Raw genomic sequence first — 18,218 nt, 5'->3', positions numbered from 1 at the left:
AGCTGGTGGCTACTACCTGGCTACTAACACCCAGTAGTCCTCAATTGGTAGGCATGGTCTTGAATTGAAAAAGTGATGGTGCCAGAGGGTGAGTTTTAGATTTATTTGAATGTAAATGGGTCAGGGATAGTAGGAGGTGTAGCCAAAATGTTCCCAAACTGTAATGAGAGGAAAGAAGCTGCAGGTTACTGCAACATCTCAAAATAAAAGCCTTGCCCTACTCTGCATGGTGCTCTGTTCACTGGTGCTTTTTTTTACATAGAATAAACAGAATTTATTGATGTACCTCCCTCATGCTTGTCAGCCTATGTCACCTTTAAATCTGGCCGTGCAAACTGGCCATCAAGCCTATGATTTACCCAAATCAACAACAATATTTCATTTTGAATCATTTGTTTAACATTATAACACTTTATTTAGAATCTGTCAACATATCCTGTAACATGGTACAATAAGGACTGATGTATACAGGCTGTTAACACTACACATCTAAACACACAGATACATAAGATGAACTGATTAATCTGAGTTTAAAGTCCGCAGTAGAACATGTTAACAAAACACTTGCGCAGTATCCAGAGTAACTAAAAGTCTGCACTCTTTTTGAAGGGACACTATAAGAAATGCAATAGGATATAAGGGGCAAGCATAAGATTAGTATTCAGCTCCTTCATTTGTTTCTAACATTAATTTAAAGGCAACCAGGTTAGGGTAGTCCAAAAGAAAGCAACTCCTATTTTCCCTTTGCTAGCTATCCTGGCTATACTGAACATTTCTGAGGGAAACGCAATAACCCACTTGACACTTTTCCCTTTGTCTCTTTCTTATGTATGTCTCCATCTCTCACTCACCACAAATGGTGGGGAAGAAGTGATAAATTTTGATTTTTAAAATACTTTTGGTAATTTATTGCTGAATACTCGCAAAATATGTTTTAGCAACATAGATATAAAATGCTTTTCTAGTGATATAGTCGTATAATCTTATTTAAATGCTTCCCATCCTATTCATATAATCTTATGAGATCCTGCCCATCATATTTCAGATTTGTGCATCTTTTATTCTCTGAGAGGTAGAATAGTTTTGTTTTGCTTCACATTGCTCCATATGTTTTGAAATATTTCACTCCCTGTTAGGCTTAATAGTTTTGATTCTTCGTTTTTTGGCTTGGCATACTTCTTTGTCTTTAATACACATTGCAATATGTTATCAAAATAGCAAAATGCAAATTTCAGTGCTTTACATAAGACATGTTCACCTGATTCCATACTTAGGAAAATGCTTCTTTGGATGAAAGATCTTGAAACAGTTAAAAACCAATACTTTTCAGCAAATGTGCCAGCAATCTTTTTTTTTTTCAGGTTTTGCCATTTTTGTCAGAAACGCAAGAGCCGTTGTTTTTCTTTAGCGAGGATGAACTTCCCGCTCGTATTAGGTTTCCTAAACTGATTTTTTCCACTTCCACTGGTAAACTATGTCTTTCTTCATTCTCAGTTTCCCTGTGATAGAAGTAATTGAAGTTGGATACTATCACAGGTACCGGGAGTGCAATAGTCAAGACGCCTGCAATAGCACACAAAGTACCAACCACCTTTCCCGACAATGTAATAGGACACATATCACCATAACCAACAGTTGTCATTGTTACCACAGCCCACCAGAATCCATCTGGGATACTTAAAAATTGGGACTGAGGTTCATCGACTTCAGCAAAGTATACAGCACTGGAGAATAGAATTACACCAATGAAGAGAAAAAATATTAACAAACCAAGCTCTCTCATGCTGGCTTTCAGAGTTTGTCCTAGAATCTGAAGTCCTTTTGAGTGTCTAGATAGCTTAAAAATTCTGAACACCCTGACTAGTCGAACAATTCTTAAAATTGCTAAGGACATGTTTTGCTGCCCAACAGGTTCTGTTTGCTTGAATAGTTCCGTTACCAAAGTCACAAAATATGGAATGATAGACACAAGATCAATAATATTCATAATGTTCCGAAAGAATGCAGAAGTACTTGGGCAGACGACAAACCTGACAACCAGTTCAAATGAAAACCATGCTATGCACGTAGTCTCTATCATGAAAAATGGATCAGTAAATGTGCTTGGATGGGTTGTGCTCTCAGAGTAATTTCCAGTTCCCCTGTAGAAGTAGAGATCTCTTTCTTCTCTGAACTCTGGTAAGGTTTCCATGCAGAAGATGAGTATGGATATTATTATAACCAATACAGACACAAGTGCCATCCCTCTTGCAGCAGTTGAGCTTTCAGGATATTCAAAGAGCAGCCAAAATTGTTTGTAATAGTCATTAGTTGGTAAGGGAATCTCTGGGTCCTTTAGAAAACCTTCATCATCTCTAAACTGGTCCATAGCTTCATTACCAAGCTCATAAAAATTGATCTCATCTGCAAAGACATCTATGGGTACGTTTGCTGGGCGCCTAATTTTCCCACCAGACTGATAGTAATATAAAATCCCATCAAAACTTGGCCGGTTTCTATCAAAAAAATATTCGTTCCTCATGGAATCAAAGTAATGAATTCTTTTCTTTGGATCCCCCAGGAGAGTGTCTGGGAACTCGCTGAGTGTTTTAAGATGTGTTTCAAATCTTAGACCCGCGATATTTATAAAGACTCTCTGGTCTCCCTCTTCCATGCTCATAAGTTCCAAGAATAAGCAATCATGTGATTTGCTGTTAAACCTGAAATGTTCAGTTTCATTGTTTAAGTTCTCATTTCCTGGCGCCTTCCAGTTCAAATTTTGGTTTACATAGCTTGAAATAGCTACTTTTGTTGCTGAGACATCTTTGTGGAGCTCAGTTTCCTCTGGGTGTTCAAAAACTTTGTCCAGTGCTTCCATTTTTTAATTTCAGGACCTGTTTAAAATAGAACCATTTCTGAGATGGTAGTACGCACCCCTTTACTCTCTGAAACAGAAAGATAAGATCAATAAGCTAAGTAGTGCAGTTTTTAGGAAAAAAATTTCATTAAACCAGCTCTTAGTTTTGATATTGTCTGTACAGATGACTTTGAAGCGTTAGATAATAAAATACATATTATATATATTATGCATATTATGCATTCTTTCTAGGTAATATTTGTATAATTGTATATTTCCTATACTTACAAATATAAAATATACATTACATTTAAGAACATTTCCAAAGCAAGAGGCAAGATCATTTGTTCAACTTCAAATCTTCATTTTTTCAAATCTATGAAACAAGAGATGCTTTTTCATGTCTAAAACAAATGTAATTTCAAGAACCAGTATCAATTAAGCAAATATACACAAATATAGCAGAAGATGTTACAGTATTTAAATAATTAGTGATGAGCGAATCTGTCCCATTTCACTTTGACGAAAAATTTGCAAACCTGATAAAAAATGGGCGAAATGGCGAAAAATTAGCGAAATGCAACTATTGCATGACTTTTTTGATGCGACCACAACATTTTTGGATGCAGCTGTTCAATGTGGTTTTTTCTAAACTTTTTTGCGGTGACAAATTTTTGCTGCTGTTTTGCACAAAAATTGCCAATGGCAAAATGCTGAATTTCACAGCAATTACATTGTCTGGTGAAAAAATTCACTAATCACTAAAAGTAAATGTGTTTTAGTACTTTAAATGCCTCATTTAAAGTACTAAAACACATTATGGGTTACCAAAGTTCACTGGGGCTCATTTATTAACAAAGTGCAACTTGGGAAGTAAACCATTTTTACAAATCAGTTAGTGAGTCGACAAGTAAAACAAAATTAAAGAAAAAAAAATTGGTTGCATATTACTGGTTGAGCCACAGTAGGTGAAATTAGTTTTGTTAAATGATTTGACAATGAATTGGCTCTGAAAGCCAATGAAGGAATTGCATAGTATCCCTATACTCCCCTCCAATAGGGTAGTAATGTAATATTTCAGCTTCCCAGTCTTTCTCATACTGTAGATATCAGTAGAATATAAATCAATAATAGTCATTTATCAAAACATGGCAAATTTGCCAATGGGCAGTTACCCATGGCAACCAATCAAATTGTTGTTGCTATGAGTTACTGCCTATGTGCAAATTTGCCAAGTGTTGATAAATGAGCACTATAATGTCTTTAAAAAGCTGCCTCCAATACTATATTAAAATAATGTTTGAATAAGTTACTTACCAGTTAGTTTGGAGGTCTGTTTATAGCTTATGATGTTGCTTTGCTTCATCTTTCTCATCATCATCCATTGTGAATATGCAAGGATAGTGCAGTAACTGTGATAATTAGAATAGATTTTATTGGAATTGCTTGTGCTCTTTTATTTTTTTACTCTAAGCATAGTATAAACATATTTAAACTGTGCTACATGTTCTCAGTGCATAATATATTACAAGACTAATATTTACAGAGTTTCAAGAGTAAAACATGGGCCATATGTGAGTTTTTGAATTTTGGTAGGTTATTATTATGTACAGGTATCAAGTGATACTTTCGTGTTGCTATCTACAGTATATTACAGAGAAAGCAAAGTCCTGGAGCTATAAATGCAGGGGCTGCATGACAAGGGATCCAAATGACCAGCAGCCAGATTACACTGGTTTATGTTTAAAGATTGGCAGAATCAGATGTAGCTGTGATTGGGTGAGAAGCAATGAGTCAAGGCAGGGGAAAGTTTGGTTGGGGTGGAGAAGGATAGGGATGTGAAGTCATGAGAGAAGCAGATCACTTTCTTATCTCTTGAGCAGGTAGAAACAACCCCCCCCCCCTCTTTTTTGTATATTTTGTGAAATGTCAGGAGTCTCCCTTTATACTCTCATATTATCTATTAATAACCGAATGTGGATGTTTTACTGTATACACTGTTATATTGTGGTTTCAGTAACGTTATACAATATAAATGTGAGAGTCTGCATGGTATCATTCATGTTAAATGAATGTCAAATCCTTGATCCAAGGAATGTTTTCGATCGCCATTCGGGTCAGGAAGAAATTTTTTCCCTCTTGAGGCATAATTGGCAGAGGCTTCAAGCTGGTTTTTTTTTTTTAGGACCTTGCCAGAGTACTGCACAGGAAATTTTTGAAGAGGGAGAAAGGATGTTCTCTCCCTTGACTGCACGGTGGGTTGATTGGTACAGACGCTACTACTGCTATTGCTAGGTGACAGCCTGCTTAGATTTTCTATTGTTGAGACAATGCAAATTCAGGACTGGCAGCAGGGCTGCTGAAGTTCTCTCATGGTGGGAGATGCAGCTCCTGCTGGTAGCAGAGTTTGGGGACGTCCTCTCTGTAGGTAGAGGCAGCTTAATACTCAGTGGTGGATATAATGACATAGTGCTGATCTCAAGTCTTCAGTAAGGAATGGCAGAGCATAGTAGCAATCTCTTAACTGGCTTTGAATATTGCCTTGGGGTGAGGCTGGCAATGTCATCTTTATTTGATAAAATGCTGTGGTCATTTTACACATTTCTGGTTCCTGGTGTTTCATTAAGGTATGTAGCAATGGGGTTGAGAGGGTTGCTTGAAAGTGAAGGGTCAGTTGAGGAGTCCCCTTGTCACTGATGCAATAAGCATAATTTAGTACTATGTTTTTTCTTTCTTTAACATGTCCCATGTGCAAAGATGCAATTTTTGTGAGAAATAAATTTAATTTTACATTTGTATGAGTTAATCAATGAAGTGGCACAATTCAATTTTGAGTTTGATCAACAACAGATGTAAAAAAAAGAAGTTGTTTTCTAGTTTTTAGATGAAACAAACTTTAAAACTAACTTTTGAAATGAAACAATGAAATTGATTATCAACTGAATTGCTTAAATTGATAATCAACAACTACTGAATGAATAATAATTGACTTAAACATTTATCAATTAATCTTTCTACCAAACTTCTTATAATTTTTTAAAATCATAATTGATAGTCTAGCATAGCCTAAACTCCAGATCCCTTAAGGTCTACGAACCTTGTCATTTGAGTCCTTGCTTATTTACATCACACTAGTTAATACATACATACATTTTCTAAAGGCATAGGGATTCCAAATAATACTGTATATTGTAATAAATGATTGCATTTATATTTTATTGCAAGTTAGTTTCAGTGTACAAGCAGGGGCCATTTACATTAAGGAAGGCAGTGTACAAAGCTAAAAAAAAACTAGCAAAATCTGAATTTTTTGCCCTTTGCACACTTCCTTCCTTCTTGCTTAAATTTCTGCAGGTAGTGATGAGCCAATTTTTTCCACCAGGCGTGGATTCTCTATGAAATTCTGCATTTTCGCATTGGCCAACTGAGGAAAAAGTTGCAGTTGTGTCAAATAATACAGCAAGTGGAAAAAAGTTGTGGTCACGTCAAATAAGTTGGGCATGCCAAAAAAAGTCATTCAGTAGTAGTATTTGCCAAATTTTCCAATTCCTGAAGTTTTCAGCAGTTTTGTGAATTATTTGGCACAGATTTGTTCATCACTAGCTGCAGGTTTTCAAAAGTACAAAGACATGTGACTGTCCTGTTGAATACAGCACTGCTGGCTTTCAACAGCACTGTATTCATGTTTGGCAAGCAGGGGGGGCACATCGGTGTCCCCCCCCATGGCTCCTACTCATCCCCTAATTTGTGTGGAAAGGCTGTTATGCCCTGTAAACTTATCCCTTGGGTAAATGACCTTATTCATTTTAGAATACTAGTTGAATGCTTATGTAAAATAACAATTGTACAGCAAATTGCTCTTAAAAGCAGCCAGTGGCTACACAATACACACTTGTCTAATATAGTGTCACTGCTATATTCAATAAAAACGTTCTGTAAAACGCTTAGTTTAAATACTCACCATAAAGTCAAAGTAGTAGGGCACAATCTCATGCAAACTACTCATGATCAGCTCTAAACACTCCAGGTCCTGGTGAATATCAGCCCAACTCTCACTCCTTTGTGACGCTATAGGTTGCTTAATTAATAATCCTATCTGACTTGTACTACTAGACATTCTTACTACCATAAGAAAGAACTTGCCTTAGCATTGGCTTCTGTATGTCTAGTTGACGCAGTGGAAGTGATGTCACTTGCTTTATTCACGTGCTTGCAGTACCAAACAAGTTGTGTCTTATGGGTATTTAAACATACAGGAGAATCACAAAGGACTGGGTTGGGAAATGTTGGGGTTTTCTCTATCTGAAACTGTGCACTGCAATTATTCTCTTTTGCTTTGTTAGATCTCACTTAGGAAAGCCTGAGAATATGTCCTGAGGGAAGCTCACCCTAAGCCCTGCAGTGTGTCAGGTACCTCGGTGACCCTACAGTGTATGGAAAGTATGGTGTGCCTGTGTAGCTAGTACTGGAGTGAGGGTTCAAGTGTGATACAGGTAGAATTACCTGTGACTTGAATCAGGTTTTGTAGGGATTCTTATTCATCTAACTCAAGTCCAAGGCGAGAGAAAATGTATTTTTGGTCTGGGTGCAGGGAGGTGGGTCCCATCTGTAAAAACAATAATGGGTTGAAAGTCAAAGGTATTACCATGGTTGTCTAACTCTAACCTAATGATGGTGTTGCAGAAGGGATCCATAATGCTGAGTAGTATTTATTATGCTGTGTAAAAAAACAGCAACAAAATTTGGCCCACATTGGCAGGTTTCACCTTGTTAAGAAACTGCGTAACTTTTTTTGGTCTGTTGCAGGGAGATGGGCAATAACACTGGAACTTACTTAAAAAAAAACAGCGTAAAATTTGGCATCCAGACTGCAAAATTCACCATTTATTTTACACAGCATTTTCTCCGTTTTTTGGCGAATAGTGTTTTACACAGCATAATAAATAGACCCCTAAAAGTCATATATGAATATCCTAAAAAGATTTACAGGTTTGTTATTAGATAAGTTTTGCAACTGGATAGCATAGACATTCTAACAGGTTCTGATTGTACTGTGAAAGGAGATTTAAAAATTCACATGGTAACAAGTATCTATTGTGTTAGATAGGGTTTAGTCAGCACCTGCGGGGCTAGTCATATGGAGACTTATTGTTGATATTTAATGTTTAGTGGCTGTGGATATTCACCCAGATCACTAGGTTAAAAAATGTTTTAGTTTTTCAACCCAACAGTGTCTCCTAAGAAAAAGAAGTGGGTACTACTTTCAGACATTCTATAGTGAATGTGTTGAAAAGAGAGTTGCCAAAGCTGTGACCTTAATCAAAAGCAAGGCCTTTGAGGGTTAAACACATTTGGGTGAAATGAAGAGGCTAATGCTCTGCAGAGTTATGATTGCGTGGTTGACAAAGGGGCACATTTACAAAAGCACGAATGCTCGGAACGTTTATTCGAACGCTCCGAGTGTATTTTTGCCGAATTTTTCACATGCTTGCGCGAAAAAAACGGAAAGGTTTTACCACTGTTTACAATTGTTCGGTACGAAAATTTTGTGACTTTCGGATGGGCAATACGATATTATCGTGACTAATACGATTTTTTCGTAAGCATTTTCGTGATATTTGCGATCTTCAGAAATTTTCGTTTGCAATCCGAATTTTTCCCATTCGGGATTCGAACTCGTGATTTGATAAATCTGCCCCTAGATTAATTTAAGAAAATATTTATTATTTTGATACATTATATACAGAGAGGTGAGTAAACAGAAAAAAATAATAAAAACTAAATGTAGGGATGAATGAATGTTTGTATGAGAAGAGTAAAATTCTCATACTTTTATTGTTTAACTTTTATTGATGGCGGTAACAGTCATGTATTTATGATATTAACGCACATGGCTATGATGGCAAATAATTTTCTTTGAAAGGGAGAGATCTGAGATCAAAGATTACATAATGTTAGCATTAAATGTTTATATGATTTTTTGTAGCCTAAAGGTATAGAGATCCAAATTACGTAAAGATCCCTTATCCGGAAAACCCCAGGTCCCAAGCATTCTGGATAATAGATTCCATACCTGTATATGTTTGTTTGTATAAGAATTAAGAAATGTAACAAAAGGTGAAATAGCTACAATTCTAAACAAAAAAGACACCATCTGTTAAACATCCTTTTCTACTATTTTTTAAAGAGATCAAAAGACTGTACTGAACAATGGAAGCACAGAAAAAAATAAAAGTTTAGCTCTAAGTCTACTGGTCCTCCTAATGATTTCTTAGCTCTAATATTACACTCTTTAATATTTAATGAATTTTTGTCCTATGTTGAATTTGTGTTTGCACATGTAGCCTCTGTTATATATGTATTTTTCTTAAGTGTGATAAATAAAGAATAATACATTTCAAAATGTATGACCATGACATGCCACAGTAAGGCTCATTTACCAACATTGGGTAATTTGCACCAGGACTGTAGCCCGAAAAATTCGCGAATCTTTGAAAAATTTGCGAAACGGCGAAAATGTTGTGCGACAAAAAAAAATTGTCGCCCGCGGCTATTGTTTTGTCGCGCGGCTATTATTTCGTCGCCCGCGGCTCTTGTTTCGTCGCGCGGCTCTTGTTTCGTCGCCCACGGCTATTGTTTTGTCGCGCGGCTATTATTTCGTCGCCCGCAGCTATTATTTTGTCGCACGGCTATTGTTTCGTCGCGCGCGGCTCTTGTTTCGTCGCCTGCGGCTCTTGTTTCGTCGCCCGCGGCTTTTATTTTGTCGTGCGCTATTGTTTTGTCGCCCGCGACTATTCTTTTTTGACGCCGGCGACAATTTTTGGACGTGCGGCGAATTTTTCCGCGGCAAAATTTTTCATCCGTTTCGCGAAACAATCCGCCAATGGCGAAACGCGGAAATTCGGCGCGAATCCATGCCTGGCGAAACTTTTCGCCCATCACTAGAATGTAGTACCAAACAAGTTGTGTCTTATGGGTATTTAAACATACATCAGAATCACAAAGGACTGGGTTGCGAAATGTTGGGGTTTTCCTCAATATGAAACTGTGCACTGGCAATTATTCTCTTTTGCTTTGTTAGATCTCGCTTAGGCAGAATATGTCCTGAGGGAAGCTTACCCTAAGCCCTGCAGTGTGTCAGGTACCTCGTGACCCTACAGTGTATGGAAGGTATAGTGTGCCTGTGTAGCTAGTACTGGAGTATGATACAGGTAGAATTACCTGTGACTTGAATCAGGTTTTGTAGGGATTCTTATTCATCTAACTCAAGTCCAAGGCGAGAGAAAATGTATTTTTGGTCTGGGTGCAGGGAGGTGGGTCCCATCTGTAAAAACAATAATGGGTTGAAAGTCAAAGGTATTACCATGGTTGTCTAACTCTAACCTAATGATGGTGTTGCAGAAGGGATCCATAATGCTGAGTAGTATTTATTATGCTGTGTAAAAAACAGCAACAAAATTTGCCCCAAAAAACAGCGTAAAATTTGGCATTCAGACTGCAAAATTCACCATTTATTTTACACAGCTTTTTCCCCATTTTTTGGTAAATAGTGTTTTACACAGCATAATAAATAGGCCCCTAAGAGTATTAATAGCCATATATGAATGTATGACAATTTTCTTTGAGCAGGAGATTGTTCTCCTGAATATTAATAAATCTGACAGTACAGTAAAGTACAGTATTTATTTTGCCTTTCCCTCTACAGTAGCCCCGTTTTTTTATACCATCACCTTTTACTAATGTAGTACTAATGTATTTAAGCAATGCTTTGTCACTACATTTAGATGGCATAGTAATGCAGTTTGTACTTAGATAAAAAACTGACTAAAGGATTGTGTACAAAAAATGATGTCTGTAATTATTCTTTTCTCCTTTGCTATTCTATCCTTTATATTACTTGTTCTCTTGTGCACTCTACCTCTTTAAAGGGCAAGGGAAGGCTTATTCACTGTGGGGAGCTCCCCCCCCATTAATGTAATCCCCAAGTTTTTAAGAAAAAGGGAATGGCTAAAAATTTGTATTTGTCTTCAAATATAGACTTGTGCAGAAAATTTTACTCTACTGCATTACAAATCTATGTCTGTTCTAGGACATAAGGGAAAAGGTGTTTTTTTCTTATAGTTGGGAGTTCTGGTTCAGCGCTAAATGGTGCTATTGGGAGGGGGATGGCCCTAAGGAAAGCTATAAAAAGGGGAGTGCAAGGGAATTCACTCTATTTTGACCGATGAGGAAGGAGATAGCATTTGATACCAGGGAGCCTGGGGTTGGCCACCTCAGTAGTTATCTGGTAGGATAGTGATAGTGGAGCTCACTGCAGTTGGTGAGAGTTAGCAGTAAGTTAGTGAGTTGAGCAATTGAGGCTCCAACAAGTAGAAAGTAAGGGATCAGTATCCTGTTGGTACTCGCAAGTTTGTGACCTATAGAGACAGGGATTAGGGTATGTAGGGCCTAATCTATCTGTACACCAGGCTACTTCCTATACTGAAAGTTGCAATGCCCCTAAACCCTGAAAGGAGGGCCAAGAAGTAGGTATCAGGCTGGGGCCCAGTGGCCTGGGAAATGAGTGTAGATTGTTCTTGGATTGTAAATAAACTGTTCAAAGGCAGCAAGTGTGGACCTCTAGTTTATTTATATCTACTGTAAAACTACACAGAGGTACATTTTGTGGGTGAGTTGCTTGCCATAATATCCAAATGGGGGGCCAATGCATTTTTTACCTTAAAGGTCCACCAGTCTGGATTACCAGAGGTACATTTTCTGTGCTAAAAATTCTGAAACTATTTATAGATGATTTGTCTGGGCCTTTAGAGTGATCTTGCTTTACAAGATATACAACTTATACTGTATATATATATATATATATATATATATATATATATATATATATATATATATATATATATTGGAATTGTAGAAAGCACTCACAGCATATAAAAGTAAAACAAAAATTTGTTTGTTTATTAGCTCATCGCATCAACGCGTTTCGATCCTAATAGGATCGTCATCAGGATGGGGAAGGGAAGTGAGGTGCAGTCGATGAGCTAATAAACAAACACATTTTTGTTTTACTTTTATATGCTGTGAGTGCTTTCAACAATTCCATTGTTTACTTTTTGATCAGCACCCGGCGAGTGCTCGTGAAATGGTGAGTGCCGATTTTCCTCTGAGTATATATATATTTATTTTAATTTATTTTTCTAAAAAAGGAAAGTTCCACCCCTCTATATAGTAGCAACCCACAAAGTCCAGTTGTCTTGTACAGCTGTATCAGCATTAATCTAACTAAACATACTACCATACTAACAACAATCTAATGCTTGGTTTGTAAGGGGTCCTCAGAAGCCAGAAATATGTGGACCTTGTAACTGGACCAGTTGACTGGACCATCTGACTATCCAAATGTGTATCCAGTCCTACATCCTCTGATCAACTAGTAAACAGGCTGATCAGTTAGATATTCCATGTAAACAACTTTCATCATGTTAATAAAGAACATGTTTTCCATTACTTAAACTAAACTATGAGAAAACAGCTTTAGGGAATGCAGCTAAACTTGTAAAATGGACTCATTAAACCATTCCCCTTAGCAGAAAATAATAAGGTTTCTGTATAAGCATTGCAATGATATTCTTTATATAAAACATTTTTTTCCTGTTGGAAACAAACATCATTAAAAGTATAGTAATAAAGAGCTGCACACATTTTTTTTCTGTTTGCCCTTTGCAAACCACTCCTATACCAGATATTCAGAACCTCACAAATCATTATAAAACCTGTTATACCATAGAGATAGATGCTGATTTTAACACTACACAAATGCCTAACAATTCAGCAGTACATTATTACCAGTGGGTAGAGGTTACCAGATCACCAGATTCAGGGACATATCTAGAAAACCCAGCTGTTTTGATTGCAGTTTAATGCAAATGCAAACAATGCAGCCCTACAACATGAATTTATTAGAAGTGTCACTACATTTTCAGGTGATTTAATAAGCTTACTGTAGCTTGTTCAGATGGTAAATATAAAAAATGAGCTAAATCTACATGAATATGCTTTTTGCATTGTTTGGCAATGTAAGTTGCTACCTTAACAGTAGTTATCACTTTGTAAAATGAGGTGAAAGTGGCTAAATTGCAACATTTTCTAACAATACGGTCCCTTATCCAGCTATAAATCCTGTGCAAAATGCATAGGATGCAATTTAAATATTCTCTGGACATGTCATGGTCATTCAGCCACTGGTTTTAATGAGCGGCACCTACTGCAACACAGACTGCTAGACATACAAGGAGTAGAAATGGGAGAGAAGAGAGAAAAGGGGTCACTGAAATTAGGTCCAAGGAATATACATTTACATTTTTAAAACATTAATAAAACATAGGTGGTAACTTTAGGATAAAATTATTTGGTTTGTGAAAATCTCTTCAACACAATTCCCACTGTTTATCAGTTGTATGTATCTGTTACTATAGCATTAAAACTAACAGTAAAGCCAAGAAAAAGATCAAGTAAATGTGAACTTCATATACTGTATACCCCATAGCATGGGGTTTGGATTATAGCATTCTACCCGAGGCCATTTGTCAAAGACTGAAAGTGAAAATTTTCACTTACAGTGTGTGAATCAATTTGCCTATTTTGGTTATTTGCTAAAGACTTGTTTCATTGCACAAAATATACAGCTTTAAAGGAGAATGCAAGTCAAAATTTAAAAAGCATACTGCCCAATAGTCCTCCTATTGTTTAGTAAAAACCCCACACTTTTGGCTCACCTAATCAAATATTTACTCAGTCTCACTTACTTCACATTTTCTAGAACAGGCAGCCATCTCTAAAAAGGTATTCTCCCTTCCTTTCCCTCCTTGCTTCATACTGCACATGTGTTTCATTCCCTCCCCCCGTCCTCCCCTCTGCCAGATCCGCTTCTGATTGGCTGGTGGGCATGTGTAGCTCAGAACAGGAGACAGGATCAAGTTACACACATGCTCAGAGAATAGGAAGGCTGCCGCTGGCAGCCTACAGAAAGGGGAGAGAGATTTCAGTGATGTCACTGTAGTCTTCACACTGCTGTAGGCTGCCAGCACCATATCTCAGAGAAGCAAGCAGGGATCTGGGAATTTAGATATGCAGTAAGTACTTAAAAAGAATGCCTTTAGACTTACTTTTAATTTATATCAACCTTTCATTGGCACTTTATTAAGAACTTAGCAGAGATGGCGCAACTAAAAAAAAAAAAATTGTTGGGCAGGTACAGGATCCATGTAAACCCAATATCCAGAAAGTTCTAAAATACAGGAAGTCCATCTGCCATAGACTCCAATTTCGGCGAATAACACTATTTTGTAAAAGTGATCTCCCTTTTCTATGTGTTAATAAAACAGTACTTTGTTCATGATTCCAACTAAGCTGCATAAATCTATATTGGTGGCAAAATAATCCTCTATTAGGTTTATATAATATTTAAATTATTTTTTGCAGACTTAAGGTCTAGTGATCCAAATTGCAGAAGGACCCATTATCCAGGAAACCCCAGGTTCCAAGCATTCTGTATCATGAATCTTATACCGGTAATGGGTTATATCAATGCTAGTGCCCCATACTCACCCCTCTGAGGTTTCAGAGGGTGTCACTGGCTTTAGTTGCCCTTAATGCTGTGTTACAAAATGCAATATCTTTCTTTAAGATATAATGAAATGGTTGTGTAAATATAAATATAATAAAGCAGAGTAGTCCAGTCACAACCAGTGCAAAAGCACATCTGTTTTGTTCCTATGTGTTTATGTGCCTATATGTTCAAGAAGTTGTGTTTGAAACTTCTTTGTATGATGAATATTCACTTATACAAATAGTGCTTGAGTAAGGGGGAAACAAAAAGTTCAGCTGGCACTTGCTATTAATGAGAGACACAAGTACTGCAACTACAGGGCATTTACCTGAGCAGCTGTGTGTATGGATACATCTTTAAATATTGCATAATTGTACATTTTTGAAAATTTATGAGCACACTCTGCATCTGTGATAAAAAATATCCGTTAAAAAAAAAATCAGAATTGAATTCAAAATAAAAAAAATCGATGGTTAGTAAATGAGTTTACGTAAACCTCAGCCTCACTTGCGAGCCATTTGCTAATTTTTATGAGAAATGTGCATTTCACACAAAAAAAGGAAAAACGATTACAGCAGTGCAAAATGTAACTGTTTAGGGGAAAAACAACAGTATGCGAATAAAATGTGCGCTGCATGAACTTTATAAATGACTCCCACTGTTCAAGTTTCTATGTTTCCAATACAGGTATAGGACCCATTATCCAGAATGCTCGGGACCAAGGGTATTCCGTATAAGGGGTCTTTCCGTAATTTGGATCTCCATACCTTAAGTCTACAAAAAAATTAATAAAACATTTATTAAACCCAATAGGATTATTTTGCATCCAATAAGAGTTATTTATATCTTAGTTGGGATCAATTAAAAGGTACTGTTTTATTATTACAGAGAAAAAGGAAATCGGTTTTAAGATTCTGAATTATTTGATTAAAATGGAGTCTATGGGAGACAGGCTTTCCGTAATTCGGAGCTTTCTGGATTAAGGGATCCCATACCTGTATATTAAAATTGATTCAAAAAGTTATATTTTAGTATTTTATAGAATGGTCAATTTTAAGCAACTTCTCAATTGGTCTTTATGATTTATTTTGTATAGTTTTATTTTTAATTATATGTCTTCTTCTTCTGACTCTACGCAGCTTTCAAGTGTCACTGACCCAGCAGCCAAAGAACCATTGCTCATTGAGGCTACAGTTTTATTATCATTGTTAATTTTTATAACTTTTTTTCTATTTCGGTCCTCTCCTATTCGTATACCTGTCTCTCATTCAAAGAACTCACTGGTTTTAAAGGTAACTTGAACCAGTGTAACTGCTGAAATTCCAAACTGGAGAGTTCCTGAACAAGTAATTAAAAAAAAAAAACAATAATAAAGAAATGAAGATTAATTGCAAATTGTCTTAGAATATTGCTTTCTACAACATACTAAATGGTAACTCAAAGGATAAAAACCCATAGAATTATTTTGCAACCAAAACTGATATATGCTACCTTAGTTAACATCAAGTACAAGATAGCAGGGCTCGTTTACAAAAGGTGAGATGCAAGTGTCTTGATAAAACTCACCCTGGTGCGTGTAAATGTAATAGAGACCTTAGACTGAATGCTACACTGTAGCCAGGGACCAATGTGAGGATGCGAGTGATGAATAATCTCTGTAAAGCACTGCCGAATATTTTGGCGCTAGGTAAGTATGGGGTTATGTAATAAAAGGTACAAAGTTTACTACAGGTCTAGCCCCTAAATGAACCTAATCACTAATTAACTCAATTGTATTTGATTAGAGGACAGAAATATATCCCCTATATATTATAAAAGGCACAATATTTTCCCAGGTGCAGTAACCCATAGCAACCAATAAAGTTAGTTGCTTTTCTATTGGTAAACAGTAAATGGCGCCTGCTGATTGGCTGTTATAATGGCGATCAGTAAATGCAGTCTATCGGTTGGCTGGTATATATTTATAACAACCAATTTATTTATCACGAGTAGAAAAGCAAATATCTTATTGGTTGCTCTGGGTTAAAGCACATGGGAAAACATTGTGCCTTTATTACACATAGGGCATATATTTCTGTCCTCTAACAAAATAGGATGGAGTAATGGTGGCCATACGCAGGCTGATTCTAGCTGCCGATATTGATCCCTTAGACGGGTTTGCCTCGCCAAGCAAGCTGATTTTAGCATGTATGGCCAGCTTTACTTAGTGATTTGGTTATTTTATGGATCTTAGATAAATATAACCCTATAATCTTACCTGTAGGAGGAACAGGTCCACTATCAAATATACATTTTGTTACTTAAGATAAATGCAATTTTGCATGTACATTTTAGTACAGTTATTAACATTTTTTTGTTTTTTATTTTAACCATACATAAAATACTACCAAGCAACATTGTCCAACATTCTTGATTCTCCCTAAGGAGGAGAAATGAGGAGAAATTTGTCAAAGGCCAGATTCTGGGCAAAAACATTAGGCTCCACATAAAAGATTTGCATCATAGGTGCCTTTAAAGCAGGGATCCCCAACCTTTATTACTAGTGAACCACAGTCAAATACAAAAAGTCTTGGAGAGCAACACAAGCACCATAAAAGTTCATGGAGGAGCCAAGTAAGGGCTAAGATTGGCTATTAGGCAGCCTCTATGCACACTATCAGCTTACAGGGGCTTTATTTGGTAGGAAATCTTGTTTTTATTCAACCAAAACTTGCCCCCAAGTCAGGAATTCAAAAATAACTCCCTGGTTTGGGGGCACTGAGAGCAACATCCAAGGGGTTGGTGAGCAACATGTTGCCCCCGAGCCACTGGTTGGGGATCACTGCTCTAAAGCATGTATCCTTACAAACCCTTCATGCTGGAGGACAGTTGTCATGCCCCTATTTTGGCCCATTGCCAGAGATTTAGGATTTACAAAGTCTAATATTGTTTTATTTCTCATTTTGTTTTCATAAAGCTGTGGCCATTATCATTTTCATCGGAGTCCAATGTTGCACGTGGTCAGTTAATTCGAAGCTGTTAATTGGGAAGGCAAGTAGTTGTTCCTGCCTATGTCAAGTACTTGCCATGCTGACACTGCTGCACTACAGTCAGAAGGGTTTATTGACCAGCATTGGGCAAGTTGGTACCTGGACAGCCAGCTTGTTTATTTTATTCTTTTGCAGCTGGATGGACAAAACAAAACACACTGACTGGTTGCTCTGATTTTTTGCACAGTGTTAATAAATTATCACCAACAAGTGCAAGAAAATGAAGGCACATGTAAATACTGTACGTGTATACATTTTATAAGCTAGGAAATTAGGAAATGTTTGCCCATGCCAAGTATCCTACTAGATATGTTACCACCTTACACATAAACTAAGCTCTAATTTTCCAAGGCATTGTACTTTTATCACAAAGGAAAAGGAAAATTGTATTTGAAGAATTCTGAAAAATGGGTTTCTAGATAATAGATCCCATCCATGTAAGCATCTGTTCATAATAATTATGCCAAAAACAAAGTCCAGGGAATCCCCCAGCAAAAGCCCTACCAGCCAGGGTTCTGTTTTTTCAATCTGCTGAGTGTACAGCAAATCATGTGGATATGTGCAACCACTGAAGAACACAAATCTAGGAATACAGCACTTTGCAAAACTATTTCTATTTTTACTTATTTTTATAAAATCCGACAAAGCATGTTTTTCTCTGTTACATTTTTATATATTGTAATAGAAAACAATGTTCCAATATTCAAATAGTGCCATAGAATTTTAGTTAAATTCAGATAAAAAG

At 36.7% G+C, this 18,218-nt stretch overlaps 1 protein-coding gene across 1 annotated transcript; it reads right to left on the bottom strand.

The window, feature by feature from the left end:
* Nucleotides 1-466: 466 nt before the first annotated feature.
* Nucleotides 467-2,917, bottom strand: kcna10 (potassium channel, voltage gated shaker related subfamily A, member 10). The gene has a single exon (XM_002938435.4). It carries the CDS (start codon nt 2,855-2,857, stop codon nt 1,358-1,360), a length of 1,500 nt encoding a protein of 499 aa, XP_002938481.1. The 5' UTR covers nt 2,858-2,917; the 3' UTR covers nt 467-1,357.
* Between the last annotated feature and the right edge of the window lie 15,301 nt (nt 2,918-18,218).

The sequence above is a fragment of the Xenopus tropicalis genome, chromosome 2 (assembly GCF_000004195.4).
Source record: "Xenopus tropicalis strain Nigerian chromosome 2, UCB_Xtro_10.0, whole genome shotgun sequence".
Lineage (NCBI taxonomy): Eukaryota > Metazoa > Chordata > Amphibia > Anura > Pipidae > Xenopus > Xenopus tropicalis.
This window is presented reverse-complemented; position numbering and strand designations above follow the sequence as displayed.

What these genes read in the sequence shown, in the direction of transcription:
- kcna10 (XM_002938435.4), bottom strand. Translation starts at nt 2,857, where the DNA reads ATGGAAGCACTGGACAAAGTTTTTGAACACCCAGAGGAAACTGAGCTC.